Source organism: Elgaria multicarinata, chromosome 2 (assembly GCF_023053635.1).
Source record: "Elgaria multicarinata webbii isolate HBS135686 ecotype San Diego chromosome 2, rElgMul1.1.pri, whole genome shotgun sequence".
Classification (NCBI taxonomy): domain Eukaryota; kingdom Metazoa; phylum Chordata; class Lepidosauria; order Squamata; family Anguidae; genus Elgaria; species Elgaria multicarinata.
Genome location: NC_086172.1, coordinates 81,025,974 through 81,039,055, shown reverse-complemented (window position 1 = coordinate 81,039,055; position 13,082 = coordinate 81,025,974). Strand labels below are relative to the sequence as shown.

The 13,082-nt window shown below is 41.2% G+C and overlaps 1 protein-coding gene across 2 annotated transcripts; it reads right to left on the bottom strand.

The window, feature by feature from the left end:
- LOC134392559 (membrane-spanning 4-domains subfamily A member 8-like) lies at positions 1-11,885 on the bottom strand. 2 transcript variants are annotated; one of them, XM_063116979.1, is made up of 6 exons: positions 11,657-11,885; positions 8,773-8,895; positions 6,005-6,061; positions 4,244-4,369; positions 3,274-3,372; positions 1-789 (listed from the first exon to the last, which is right to left on the bottom strand). In XM_063116979.1, the coding sequence occupies exons 1-6, from the start codon at positions 11,870-11,872 to the stop codon at positions 682-684; spliced, it is 729 nt and encodes a 242-aa protein (XP_062973049.1). In that variant the 5' UTR covers positions 11,873-11,885; the 3' UTR covers positions 1-681. The 2 variants fall into 2 exon arrangements, with proteins under 2 accessions (XP_062973049.1, XP_062973050.1); XM_063116980.1 differs by lacking the exon at positions 8,773-8,895.
- Positions 11,886-13,082: the final 1,197 nt, after the last annotated feature.

Sequence of the window (13,082 nt, the reverse complement as noted above, 5' to 3'; positions counted from 1 at the left end):
AATCTCCATTCTGCCATACCTTGCATTTGAAAAGCTTAGAATGGAAGTGGGGAGGATTGCAGCAGGGACTAAAATGAATCATTTGTGATCTGGGCTCCATGCTATATACATCCATGGAATGTCACATTTTAAAGCTCTACTCATTGGCTTTTAATTTTTTTAAAAAGTATTTATTTGGTTGCTTACAGTATTAGATCACCTAATAATATCTGGGAATTTCCAGAAAATTAAAACATGGAATAAAAAATAACAATAAAACAATGGTTAGAAAAGAGCATATGACACCAATAGGACAAAACCAGGGCAAAGGGGTAAAATCAAGGTAGCTTCTAATAAAACCAAGTAAAACTGTCAGCAAAAATAAAGCAGTGCAAAATATCTAAAAGCACAAAACAGTACTTAAAATGTCTGGGAGAATAAAAGATCTTCTGATGCCTAAAGGTCCATTGTGTAGGTGCCAGGTGAGCTTCTTTGCGGTGTGTGTTCCTCAGACAGAGCACTACCACTGAAAAGATGCTTTCTTCTAGCTACTTGCCTTGCCTTATCATATACAAAAAGTTGCAGCCCTAGCGCATAGTTCTGAAGGATAGAAATATCTGCAAATATCAAGAGAAAAAATTGAGATTGCGGGATTGTCAACATTGCTGGCATGACATCTCCCGTAATTGTTCAGGCTCTTTATTAAACTTCTGTATGGGGAGAAATATTTCCATAGATTGGATGAGCAGGATTGCCTCCAGTGGGATTTATATTATGTTCAGTGGCATTGTGGGGCACATCAGCAAGGGCCTGAAACAAACAAATATTTTTATTGTCATAATCAACATCATTGGCAGCATCGTGATGACATTGCTCGGTGCTTCCACATCTCCACATCATCATCTAAGCGATAATTTCAAGCAGAACTCTACCAGTGAACTATCTGCCAGAATGGTAAGGGAAAGGATCCATCTATGCGTTTTGCTGTAATTAAATCCCCCCCCTTTGAGGATTAAGCATCAGCCATGCTGGAGAAATACATAGGTTCTCTCCCCCACCCCTGGCTTTTCTTCTTTTTTATAAGAGCTTGTGCCCGCTTAGTCCCTTTAAATATGCTATCCCATTATGTAATTATACTGACGTGTTCTACTTGAAAAGTTGTGCATGCTCCCAGCAGTATAGAGGGTCTAATGGATGACATACTACATATATCTAGCATCTAGTAGCTAAGGGGAGGGACTATACTCCATTGGAAAAGAACATGCTTTGCAGGCACAAGTCTCAGGTTTTATCTCCAGTTAGATTATACATAACAGGGCTGGAAAAGATCTCTCTCCCTGAGGTCTTGCTAAGCCACTGCCAGCCAGAGTAGAGTGATTACACAATAGTAGCCGAGATGGACCAATAGCCCGCAACAGTCTAAAGCAGCATACTGTGTTCTTTACCAAGACAGGCACTCTGTAACCAGCACATTTGCCCAAAAGGTCTTTTTCTCTATGGACTGTTGTATCGAAGGAAGGATCCACACTACTACTTTAAAACGGCTTATAACAGTAGTGATCTGTTGGGGCCCAGGACACACACCGTATGCAGTTTTCGAACCATTTTCAAAGTGTCATATCCTGCTTGGTGTAGGTCTAGCCTTTTTTCCCACCTGAACAATCCCTTGATATGTTACTATTGGCACTGCAAAATTATCATTGCCACAGTTTCACATTCTTATTTTTTGCTTAGTACTCTTGTACGAGGGGAATGCTACATTAAACAAATGGAGAGGCAAAGGCACCTTCTCTGCTGGAGAGAGAGAAGGCATATGGCAAATCACCCCTGCTTTGAAGCAACCAGAGCACCAAAGCTGAGAAAACCTGCAGTGTTTCCTCCAACTCTCCAGTATTTTCTCCCAGTCGTGCTCTTCCTTGGGTCTAGTGGGAGGCTATGCTAGGAACTGCAAAGATGTTGCCCTCCAAAGAAGTGTTTGAACTAAAATTAGGAGTGTTGTACTGAGCAAGCCTGAATTCTCCTATGGTGGTGGTGGCGGTGACAACTCCATATTGGCGCTCCTTCCCGTGCAGATGCCGAGAAGGAACGCCAATGCGGGAATCCGAGGCCTTGTGGCGCAGATGAGCTGACGTCAAATCAGGGGCCACATTATATTCCAAAATACTGCTATAGCAATGCAGAAATGACAAAGACTAATTTTATGCATATTTGGTGGGAATGCCCTTTAATTAATTAGTTTTTGGAAAGAAGTTGTATGTGAAATATCATTAATTACATATGTTTCTATGTCTTGTGACCCTCTAATAGTCTTGTTTGGTTATGTGGCTGAACAGATAGTTCTCATTGCTAAACAAATAGTTCAAAATCTATTGATTGCTGATAGGATGTTGGTTGCCAGAAAATGGAGGAATAATGTTATCCCGTCATTGAAAGAATGGTTATGTAAAGACTGGAAGGTTGCAGAGATGACAAAGCTAACTGAATATGTCTATTTATCAGAGGCAGTAAGCTTATATACATCAGTCACTGGGGAACATGGGCAGGAGGGTGTTGTTGCAGCAACTGCTCATGGGTCTCTGGTCAACAGCTGGTTGGCCGCTGTGAGAACAGAATGCTGGACTAGACAGATCCTTGGTTTTATCAAGTATGGCTCCACTTATGTTCTTAAGAGATGGCAAGCAAAAGACACATCTGGCACTCATTGTCTTTATGGGGGCTAGAGACAACTTGGATATTGACAGATATAATTCTAGGGGAGATAGGATTGCTTCCTCACCAGTCTTTAGCAAACGATTTAATTGTTTTGATTTCTTGGATGTTTCATAACATAGTAACTGTCTGTTTAGAATGATACCATATGATTGAGTAACTGCAATGAGGGCAATCACATTCCTTTTCATTGCTGGTTCCAGATGTTAGATGTACAAGACAGTGTGCAAGACGGGACTGAAGATGTTTGTTACTCATATTTATTTGTGTGCAGAAGTGAAACTTCCCCTCCATGTAGTTTTCTGTTGTGGTTTTTAAACATAATATGCAGGAAAGGCCGGTAGCTCCAATTGCAGTGGGGTGGAGATTCAAACTGGGTTTTAGTTACAACTAGCCAGAAGTCTAAAGGAACTATTAAGGTGATAAAGCCATTTTGGGAATAGGGTTCAGCACCTTGGATAGCTCCTTCAGAGTTCTGGCTGGTTGTAACTAAATCAGAATGTATTCTCCGCCAGCCTCCCCTGATTTGCTTAAACGCTGAGAAAAACACAAAATGCTTACTGTGCTATTGGTACAGTAGCTCACCTGAGTCCCAAAATGCGCTATCAAAACAGTGATGCAGAACTCCAGTGAGCTGAACAAGAGGAGCAGGATGCTAAGACCCGTACCTACAGACTCCAGAGCCTAGATGTAGATCGAACACATATAGAAACAGGCATATTGATTCATGTGTGCAACGCAAGAACATAAAGAATTGCTCTAATAAGTACCTCCATAGCTCTGTTCTCATGAAAATAGTAAAAAAAAAAAATCTTTAGAAGAGCTTGGAGTGCTCTACATAGTGTGCTCTACATAGAATTTCTTCTTTTAATATGTACAATTATAAAAGATGTGATAGTCATTATAGCCTTGGCAGAGCGTTCTTAACGTGTTCCTGCTTTGCAATGTTGCAAAACAAAGGAGACCTCTTATTTAAAACAGTTTGATAGGCAAGGATACTTTAAATCAATACATATCAACACATAAGGCTAAAAATGGCCTTTGAGCCTCATTCATGTTTTTTTATGACACATGAAAAATCTTCTGGCTTTTGTTGCATTTCTTAAGTTTTCAGGAGGACACCATTTCCCAAAGGTTTTTAAAGGTTGTAATGGTGGAAGAATAGGAACAGATTTGATGGCGAATGGGGGCTCATCTATTGGCTATTTATTGAATGAAGGAAAACATGTGGTGGATGGGGTGTTCAGAAATGTTTGCCTAGGCTCCAATGTTTGCCAGATAGCCAGGCTTCTAATGACATGAACCAAAATGCAAAGTAGGGCCACGCATGTGTTGGAGAACGATGTGCGCAGTCTGAGAATTGCTTGATATTTTTTCTACCCATTGACAAAGAGATAAGACACTTTTCAAATTAAGCAGTGGCTAGTCTCTTTGGCAGCAGGAACGGCTGCAGGGAAGTAGCAAGCGAAGCTCAAGGCTGTATATGTGTCTTTCCCTTTCATGCATATCATTTCCCAATGTAATCAACATTCTTTGTGAAATTGGTTCACTTTACTTTTGATGAAGTTTCTCCAAATGAATGAGTAAGTGATGGATATAAGGCCAGCTCTAATATATATGCCAAGATTCCAACTGATGCCATTGCAGCGCTTGTGATGTTCATTCCCACACTCCAATTCACCTGAAACAGAGAAAGAAAGATTCAGACCACCTAGAGGTACAGAGAGAATACAGAGCTCCTTAAAGACAAACTAGCCAGTTTAAACAACTACAACAACAACAACAAACATGCCACACCCACTCAGTGTGAGGCAAAACACATGCTTGGTAAGAAGCTGCATTGAAGTTTTTCTCAGTCAAAATTTATATCCAAAGGCAAATCTAAAGCATCTCAGGGCTCAGTGGAGGAATTTGTAAATCACACAGCAGTGTGCTGTATCCTGTCCTTTCTCCTTGGGTCTCAGTTTCCTCTGTTGGAGAAGTAAATATAGCTTGAAGGCCAGCACGCTCACTACTGCCTACTCACGGTTTTTGCTTGTCCTTTAGACGACGACGTCCACCTTCCACATGCCTCCCGGTCCCTCTTGCTTTTTTTTTTTTTTAATCACAAAATAGACCCCTTCTGACTTTTTTTTTTTAAAAAAAAAAAATCAGAATGTGCTGCCATTTCCTGTTTTGTGCAGGAAAAGCGGTGTGATAAAAACAACCCCCGAATGGGTCTCTCCAGCTTCTCCCATGTGGCAATCCGGGCTTCTTCTGGGTCATCGCCATTGTGACAACCCAGAAGAAGCCCAGATGGACCCTGGGAGAGCCTGGGGGTGCCTGTTTCCACACTTCCAAGCCTTCCCAGCACCTCCCACATGGGCATCCAGGCTCCTTCTGGGTCATCGCCATAGTGATGACCCAGAAGTAGCCTGGATATGCATTGGGAGGGGCTGGAGAGGCCTGTTTCCATGGCAGTGACAAAGCTCAGATCGAGGCACAACTTTTCCGGATAATTATAAAATAATAAAAATCCCCCCCGGACCCTGGTTTGGCCCCCCTATTTCTGGAGCTGTCTGGGAGAAACCAGACAGATGGTCACCATAAATCAATCAAACAAATAGCTATAGTATGCTTGATTTGATTTTGTAATACCAGTCTCTGGAAAAGTGGGCCTCTTCTGACATGGCTTTCACAGCATTTAAAGTAGTGTAGTGTGGCTCTTTCCCACACCACAAAAGTAATGTGGGAAGTCCAACATTTCATGGAGGGAGATCACAGAAGGGTTCCTCCCTATACTCTGTCACCCCTCCAGGAAATGGGGCAGTGCTGATGTTGAAACAGGAGACATATTGTCAACTCATCTCACATGATTTGGGGCTTTTGATATTTCTTTCAAGTTTTAGGAAAGAGCTGCAGCAGAGTGGCTCCCATATGATCAAGGGAACATCAGAATGGGGCTAGTGAATTCCCAGTCACCTATCTGAGCCCCAAACGCAGGATGCTGGGGCAGGGTCTTATTGGCTAGCACAAAGCTGTCACTACTTCTTTGATTACTCAAGGAAGCTCTTACTTTGAGACAGCACTTGCTCTGGTCAAGGGCGAATTTTAATGGGAGCAGCAAGTGGGACTTGATGAGCACATGGCTGCCTTCAGCACTCAGTTGGTTGTAGACTTTGCTAAGCACCAGTCATACAGACATCTTTGACTTAGAGCAAATGCACATCGGCAGGGTATTGACTATGGAAATTGCCTGGGATGTAATACGGAGGAAGATGTTCATTTGAGGGCATCTCCAGCATTATAGAATTAGAGCAAAAAGTATATATCTCACCAAGTTGGTGTTCAAGTGATTTTCAGTGGACACAGACAAAGATCCTGAAGCAATGTACTGTCAAAAAGGAAAGGGAGGAAAGAAGTACATACAATTGTAATTCATTTAAAATTTAAAGGAAATTTCCCTATACTAAACCAACAAACAAACACCTGGAAGCTATGTGGTTGTTGTTGAAAAATAGGTTATTTTTTCCCTGTGAAGACCAAGAGGTTCTCTACATGAGCAATTTATAGCAAGCTCACAGAGGTTTGCAGTTTCATAATACGATGTCGTCAGCATCCAGGGCACTATCCCCTGGAAATTGTGGGTTTAAATAAACCCAGAGATAATGTGCGAATATCTGGGAAATTGCACCATCTCCCATTGTGTAATCTCAGCATTGCACTATAATTACGCCACCAGATGGCACTGTCTCATTAATGTTTGTTGAGCACATTGAGCAGGCAGACAAAGGAAGTATTCATTTTCAAACCATATGGCCACCCATGTAATGGCACCAATCGGAACATGGATGCAGAAAGTCACAGTAAGGCACTGCAATTTTTTTAAAAAAGGTAGAGAAGCTCCAACACAGAACAGTATTTGCCTACTGACTACCCTACAGTTCTTCCTCTCACTCAAGTAGAATTGCATTCAGAAGCCATGAATCCATTATGTTTGATAATCTATGTTTGAATTTGTGATGATTTGGACTACCATTCCCATAAGTTCCAGCCAGCATGGCCAATGATTAGGCATTATGAATGGTGGAACATTATCAAAGAGAAATTATGCACATATGGGCTCTCTACAGAACATCTACTAACCATAGGTTTAGAAAAAGCCAAAGACCTTGTTAAGCAGCATATATTTATTTATTTATTTTATTTATTTATTACATTTTTATACCGCCCAATAGCCGAAGCTCTCTGGGCGGTTCACAAAAATTAAAATCATCATAAAACAACCAACAAGTTAAAAATACAAATACAAAATACAATATAAAAAGCACAACCAGGATAAAACCACGCAGCAAAATTGATATAAGGTTAAAATACAGAGTTAAAACAGTATAATTTAAATTTAAGTTAAAATTAAGTGTTAAAATACTGAGTGAATAAAAAGGTCTTCAGCTGGTGACGAAAGGAATACAGTGTAGGCGCCAGGCGGACCTCTCTGGGGAGCTCATTCCACAACCGGGGTGCCACAGCGGAGAAAGCCCTCCTCAATATATGGGATATTGAACTGCAGAATGATCTAAGTCAAATCCTATATATTTACCGCTCTCCCCAAGATATACAGGGCGGTGGCCCCACGGCCTATCTGAGCTCCCTTACATATTATAAATACAGGTGGGCATTTACTAGGGCTCGCTATAATGCTCTCCCTTCCAAGTACCATGTTACTCCGCTTCTGAAATCTCTTCATTGGCTTCCAATTCACTTCAGAATCCAATATAAACTTCTCCTGTTAACCTTCAAAGCTTTTCATGGTCTAGCTCCTTCCTATCTCTCCTCTCTCATCTCACACTATTGCCCCGCTCGTGCTCTTCGCTCCTCTGATGCCATGTTTCTCGCCTGCCCAAGGGCCTCTACTTCCCTTGCTCGGCTTCGTCCATTTTCTTCTGCTGCCCCTTACGCCTGGAACGCTCTTCCAGAACATTTGAGAACTACAAGTTCAATCGCAGCTTTTAAAGCTCAACTAAAAACTTTTCTTTTTCCTAAAGCTTTTAAAACTTGATGTTGTGCGGACTTTATACTGTTAGTTTTACCCTACCCTGTGCCTGCTTACCCTACCCTGTGCCTGTTGGCATTCTCTTCCCCTCCTTATTGTTTTACTATGATTTTATTAGATTGTAAGCCTATGCGGCAGGGCCTTGCTATTTACTGTTTTACTCTGTACAGCACCATGTACATTGATGGTGCTATATAAATAATAATAATAATAATAATAATAATAATAATAATAATAATAATAATAATAAGGCATATATCAAGGAATTCCAGTCCCCCAAAGGTTATGCCCATGTGATTCAGTTGAGATAGAGACATCCTCTCACGTGCTTTTACACTGCTCGTTCTACTCAGAGGCCCGGTCAGGTTTAATCCATCCTCTACTACAGGACTTTCCAGGTAACACTGAAGCATTTTATACCAAGTTTCTCCTTGCCAATAGAAACCCCTCAATTACTTATAAGGTTGCTAAATTCTGCCACTTGGCTATGAGGACACGTCATAACCTATTAACCTTGGAGGACTGTTAAATCTCTGGGAGCTGGGAACTAAGGATCTGCACTACTTTGTATGGTTGTTGTTGCTGGATTAATGTTGTGCTCGTCTTGGACCATAATAAAGTGATTGATTGATTGATTGATTGATTGATTGATTGATTGATTGAAGGTTAGGCATTATGAGAATTGTAGTCCAAAATATCTGGTGAGCACCAGGTTGCTTATGCCTGTTTTAGTGTGTTATGCAAGAGGGAGATGGATTCTTAAGAACTGAGTTTATATATATCTGAAATGCCCAGTCTTCAGCCTCAGGGCAAACAACATTACTTAATATCCTTCATTTTCACAATAATCTTATTTCTATTCTACTTTTCAGAAATCCAATGGAAGATGACAGAGATAGTGGTTTATTTACTAGCCATTAGTACTCTTATGCAGAGTTACCAGCTGATCAGGAATTTGAATATTAGACGTTTAAATTTTTCAACGTCTAAATTCAAAATGATCAGACACCAAAGCATATTGGCTGTTGTAAGGCAAACCATTCAGTACTTACAAACAGACCGCTCCAGAATGGATACCCTTTAAGAATGAACATCGTCACGTAGTGTCTGTAGCTAAGAACAGCTTGAATAGCTCCAAAACCAAAATGTACCAATCCATTTATGATCTGTATGGCCTGTCGAGGGAAAATTCACACAGAGGAGAAAGCAATTCACTCAGACCTTGAAATGCATGAGTTTCTAGCACCACTTAAAAATGAAGAGAAATCCAGCAAGGTTATTTAGACTTTGCTCAATACAAAACCTAAACAGAAACTTTTCTTCATCCAGAACTCACCAAGCACGTGCCCTTTTCAAGACTGTTTAATCATGATATTAGCACTTCTCCTGTCACTAGGCTGCATATAAGAGATCCTGTATCAGCCCTGTTTCCCCCCCTGGTGCAAAGTCATCTTGCTCCTTTCAAGCCTTTCTCCACACAGTCCCTTTTAAAAAATATCATTATATCTATTGCGTTATATTTTGGGGGCAGGGGGAAGTCTGGGGAGAGAAGACTGTATATTGTTATCAAAATAAGGGGACACTTCTATCAGTGAGAGAACAGACATTTGACTGGGCTGACCTGGATTCAAATCCCTGAGGAATCATGAAAGTAGATTTAGGAAATGTAGTTTTCCAGGCAGAATAATAATAATAATAATAATAATAATAATAATAATAATTCTTACCCCCCTCTCCATTTGGATCAAGGTGGGGAACAATAATATAAAATACATTAAACTGAATTAAAAATATAGTATACATTATTAAAACATCCTAAAAACATCCTAAAATTTCACTGGATAGGCCTGCCAGAAGAGATTGGTCTTTTTAGCCTTCTTAAATGCTAAAAGATTATTAAGCTGACGAGTCTCCTCCGGCAGGCCATTCCACAGTCTGGGAGCAGCAGAAGAGAAATTCAGTAGCCCTTGGGGGGAAGGTGCTGGAGTGGGTGGAGGTGGAGAAATCTCCTGCCAAAACTAGAGCTAGCGGCAGGTGAGTAGATCTGATGGAGTTTGTAGGTTCATGGGCAGATTTGATGTAGGGGTAATGGGGGTTGTGGAGGCAATAATGGAAAGGGAGGGGCTTGAAGGCTCACTTGGGCATTGGGGAAGGATTGGACTCTCTGATCTTTTCGATGACAGCATTGGCGATATGACATGTTCTGATTTAACTAGTAATAAACCGAGTTGTTGTTGTTGTTATTATTATTATTATTATTATTATTATTATTATTATTATTATTATTGTGGAGAACAGTTCTCCTATCTGTGTCCATCTACAAGCATGATGTCAGGATTGGGCCCATGCTCTCTAATTTGGTTTACAGATTCTGATTCTGATTTTGGTGGCAGACCTAGAAGAAGCCCAGCCAAGAAAGGGAAGTGTGGGAGGAAATTCCCCAAGACTAACCAGGAGTCAAGGATGGATCTTTCATAGTGTTATATCCTGCTTGCACCTCGAGTCTCTGTAGCCTCACTACACAGCAGGAGGGCTTAGCAATCTTTGACACCTTACTGTGGAGATGGTATAGTAGTGTATCTTTAAGAGAGCAAGGATTAGATCCAGCTGGAGGCTGGGCAATCTATAAGGGGAAATTGGGGATAGCTTTGAGAAGGCTTAGTCAGGCATACGGCTATGCTGCCGGCCTTGCAAGGCATACTTTAAATAAAGGACTTATATTTATACTTTTACCTTGCCTCTTTTTGGATACAACACTTACTAGAGAAGTGTTTTGGGCTATGTGTACACCACATTTCAGGTTTGTAGCTAGTGGCTAGCTTAATCTGTTTGGGTTTACAGTTTTAGACATAAGATTACATTATAGAGTTACGTGAATAAGCAAAAGTCAGTGTTGTGGTGCAACATTTACCCACTTCCCTCTCCATCTCTTCCTCCCACATAGCTATGAGGATGAGAGTATAAGAAGGAGTGGGTGTTTTCAAACTATCTGGAGTTTATTTAGGGTGACCAACTGTCAGGATTTCCCCGGATTTGTCCTGGTTTTTGTTCTTTCCATGGTGTCGGGGGATTTTCTATAATTTTCAATAATGTCCTGGAATGACACACCTTCCCCTTTAAGGCTGCCATTAGCATGGCAGGAGGGAATGACATGCTTTCTTGAGGCACATCATTCCCCTCACCCCGAGCTCCAATTGAGGTCTTAAAGGGGAAAGTGGGTCATTCTTGGACATTATAGAAAAGGCCCCAATTGGAGTGGATGGTGGTGGTGCAGAATGAAATCCTTTCCACTCCAATCGGGTTCTTTAAGGTGGCGGGGGAATAACGTACTTTCTGTAGGACTCAGAAAGCTGCTTCCCCACACACACACTAGGTGTCCTCTTTTTTGGTTTCCCAAATATGGTCACCCTAGTTTACTGTTAATTCAAACTGGTGAAAGTGTGGTTGATGTAAGCTATGATTTGATAACAAGCCAGGAATATAAACAATGGCTTGATCCTGGCTTGTTTCAACAAACCATAGTTCCAACTAATCACACTTCTGGTTAGTTTAACAAGAAGTGAAAATTTTCAATCTCCTCTTTGGAGCTGCTCTGAAGAAGGAGAAGGGAGAAAAAAGCATATGAGCCTGATTCTAACTTCTGCTCATTCACATTGTGCTAAACTGTGGTTTAGTTTTACATCTAAAATGAGCCAAACTATCATGCTTCTAGTGCACCTGACCATTTAATTACCCCAGCGAGTGAATCAGGCAGCCAATTAGCCCAAGCTTCTACATCAGATCAGAAAGTTATCTCGATTATCGTTTTGTCGATGCTACCATTTGGATCCAGCCCCTGTTGATCAGATTATTATTTCCCACACTGACGCTATTCTTGCAGGCGTACCATTGAAATAATGATGGACTGGAACTTGAGTCGATACCAAACATACTTACTCCCAGAGTCTTGGTCTCTATTTTAATGCACTTCCCCAATGCCCTAACATAAGGGCTCTGCTCAGGTGTGTTGTTGGAGTTTCCATGCTGCTGACCTTCATGTTGTACATATTGCGCGTTAGTGTTAGGGAACCCCAGGCCTGCTTGGATTATGTTGGCACAATTTGGAGGAAACTCCACTGTCGTATTAGCCATTCTCAGTGGATCTGCAGCCATGCAAACAAAGCAAAGCCGTCCACAAAACAAGCAACAGAAATCAGTGTCTGTAGTTCCTGCCCCAGCAAGTACAACAATCATATTGTTATGGGTGTGGGATTGGTCTGAATGCTCTTTTAGGAGGCCCTTACAGGCCAATATATCTGACTATAAACAGTTTCAGGATCCTTCCAGTCCTGTACCACTTCATTTGAAGATTTCAGGAAGTAGAGTTATCAGTGTGGATACCTGGAGGCAACACCTCTCAAAGACCTGGCGATAAACCGCTGACGGCTGGTACCATTTTGATGACCTGCTTCAATGGGAGCTGGGATGAGGTGCTTCCCCACTCTGAATTTTGGAACAGCTCTGTCTCTTTGCACCATTAGATTACCCATTGGAGCTCTGATCTGTTTTCAGTTAACCATTCCATTATAGTCAATGGGAATGCTCAGGAGCAGTAATCCTCCACGAGTGGTACATTTCTCAACCACCAGATTCAAGCCTTCCGTACACTGCCTCCTGCTCTTTAGATGGCTTCTGGTTGTTCAGTAGTGAAGTGAATAAACAAAGTACTTACAGTCTTATGCTTATGTGCTCGTTCTCAGCTTGACAATAAGAAATGAAAGTAGAGCTCTAAGTATGTGTAAAAAGGAAGTGAGGTGGCTTAGGGCAGATTCTGTTTAGAGTGCGATCCATATACCTAACTGCATAAACTATTTGCAACTTTCCATTGGAAATATACATTGAAAACTTTACTCTCACCCATCCTTAACAAGAATAAAGTTAAATGAACAAGAATAAGGAGGAATGAGCCTCATGGGGCAAAGTATCCCACAATGAAGCCCTTTCTCTTGTTCCAGTCATGCTTTCATAATAGTCAGGATACAGAGAAGTGACTTCTTCTACCACATCTCAGGGGATGGGCAGGCTGATATTGGAGAATGTGACCTATACAGTATTCTGGACGCAAGCTATTTTACAGCTTTAAAGGTAATCACTGACATTTTGAATTGTGCCCTGAATCAAACTGGCATCCAGTGCAGTTGTAAGATCTGTGTAATGTGGCCATAGCAATGTATGTTACCCATTTATTGTTCTACATAATCTTCTGGCCTAGAAATATTTTGTGGAGGACCAACCCAACTAATGAGACAGAGCTTTTCCACATGAGACATTTATTGTGTACTCACATTTTTATGGGTTCTTTAAAGCTCCATCCAATGAGCGT

Coding starts and splice junctions, on each gene's coding strand:
- LOC134392559 (XM_063116979.1), bottom strand. CDS start 11,872: ATGGCTGCAGATCCACTGAGAATGGCTAATACGACAGTGGAGTTTCCT. Junction 6,062..8,772: donor CATTCTGGAGCGGTCTGTTT/GTAAGTACTGAA, acceptor CCTTTTTGACAG/TACATTGCTTCAGGATCTTT. Junction 4,370..6,004: donor ATCACTTGAACACCAACTTG/GTGAGATATATA, acceptor TCTCTGTTTCAG/GTGAATTGGAGTGTGGGAAT.